Source organism: Panthera uncia, chromosome E1 (assembly GCF_023721935.1).
Source record: "Panthera uncia isolate 11264 chromosome E1, Puncia_PCG_1.0, whole genome shotgun sequence".
Classification (NCBI taxonomy): domain Eukaryota; kingdom Metazoa; phylum Chordata; class Mammalia; order Carnivora; family Felidae; genus Panthera; species Panthera uncia.
Window position 1 is genome coordinate 19,807,279 of NC_064814.1, and position 1,748 is coordinate 19,809,026.

Sequence of the window (1,748 nt, forward strand, 5' to 3'; positions counted from 1 at the left end):
TGGATGGATGGGTAATGGACGGATAGACGGTGGGTGGGTGGATTGATAGGTGATAGATGATAGATGTATGGTGCATGGATGGACGGTGAATGGATGAATGGATAGATGGTGGATGGACGGATGGTTAGATTGTGGATGGATGAATGGATGATGGATGAATAAATAATGGGTGGGTGGATGGATGGATGGATGGATGATGGATGGATGGATGATGAGGGTACACATGATGTAACCAAGGGGGAAGAGTAAAAAAACCCGCTCAAAACTTTATTCCAATTATAATAACTTATACTTGAAAGCATGTCTGTACCTTTTCATATTCTTCTAAAATCCCTTTCTTCTTTATATTTCGCTTGGCTAGATAGATGGCTGCAAAAGAAAGCAATGACATTTTCCATCATCACCATATTTTAAAACTGCATCTGCGCCATTATATGCACAAGGCTGCTGTGCTTGGCTTGGTAGGGAGAAGTTTCAGCAGATCCTTGCTCCCTTCCCTGGGAACACACCCAATACAGATGTGAACGGACATAAAGGTCGTGATGACAGTAAGACAAACGTCACCAAGGTGCAGCAAGTAAATAAGCAGCATGTTGAGCACTACCAAAGGCATAGGGGGATGGAGTTTTACCATAGTCTGTATCTTCAGCCGGCCATTGCTGGGTGGGCCAGAAATATGGCGTCTATAAAAGAAACCAGGAAAGCACGTAAGCGTGGGCTTACAACCCACGCTGTTGACTGTCCCCCTGGGCCCCCGGCCCTGCGGCTTGAGATGAAACGACCTCAGCCCCCTCCCCCACCATTTCTAAAGTTCTGATCTGTGAGGATATGAAGCCATGCAATTACCTTCTCAGATAAGATTAATCCCATATTAACACCAAGGTCAAGGCCAAGACTCACCTGAAACCGGTAGAGGCTGTTGTCAGGCTTGAGTACGAGATTCCTGGGATCCTGCAGAGGGTAAATGTAGCCATATTTGACAATAAAGTTGCCCAAGTTCTGTGCCTCTGGGAAGAAACAGTTAAGACATGGAAGTTAACAGCGGACACTGAAGACAGAAGCTCATTGCCCATCCCCCACAGAGCACCCCAAACTCCAGGAGAGGTGCCCCATCCAAACAGCACTTAGATGAAGTGCTTGGATGAAGCACTTAGATGAAGGAGAGAGGACAGTGGTTCCTGAACTTGGCTATGGGCAAATTTCAGCTGGGGAGCATGGTAAGAGGAAGACTTCCCCAGCTCGACCCCCAAGAATGACAACTCATAAGTCTGGGGGGAACCAGAGAACCCAAATGTTCATGGGTATCACAGGCGGTCCACTGAAGATGTTTGGAGAAGCTTCTTTGGGCCCTTTGGGTCTGGAGAAGTCCCCAGGAGCAGGGAGAGAATGTCTCTGACCACCAGAGAGTTCCTCCCTCAAAAAGGAAAGGAAAGAGGAGGACATGTTTACTGTCAACTTCTATCCCCAAGCTCCATTCTACCAGCAACCTAGGTACGGATCCCCCCCGCTCCTCCCCACCTCACTTTATTACCTAGCCCACCTCCAATGTGCTTGGAAACATAGCCTTGTTTCTGGGTTTGCATCAATTAAAGGAAAACCTTCCTGGCTCTTTCTCAGAGTCACCAATGAAGCAGGTGTCTTGCCATCATCGAGAGAATTTTCTATCCCTGCCGTCCTCGGGCCCAAGGACCCAACCCACAACCCCTCCTGTATCTCAGCCGCCAACGCTTTGAGAGACTTTCTCCCCA

The 1,748-nt window shown here is 48.1% G+C and overlaps 1 protein-coding gene across 2 annotated transcripts in view; it reads right to left on the reverse strand.

The window, feature by feature from the left end:
- The window catches only part of RGS9 (regulator of G protein signaling 9), a 69,888-nt gene that overhangs the window by 50,826 nt on the left and 17,314 nt on the right, over positions 1-1,748 (reverse strand). For both annotated transcript variants that reach the window (XM_049637690.1, XM_049637691.1), the window contains exons 4-6: positions 901-1,007; positions 632-683; positions 311-369 (exon numbers count right to left, since the gene is read on the reverse strand). In XM_049637690.1, the coding sequence (XP_049493647.1) occupies positions 311-369; positions 632-683; positions 901-1,007 (218 nt within the window). The remainder of the gene's footprint in view (positions 1-310; positions 370-631; positions 684-900; positions 1,008-1,748) is intronic.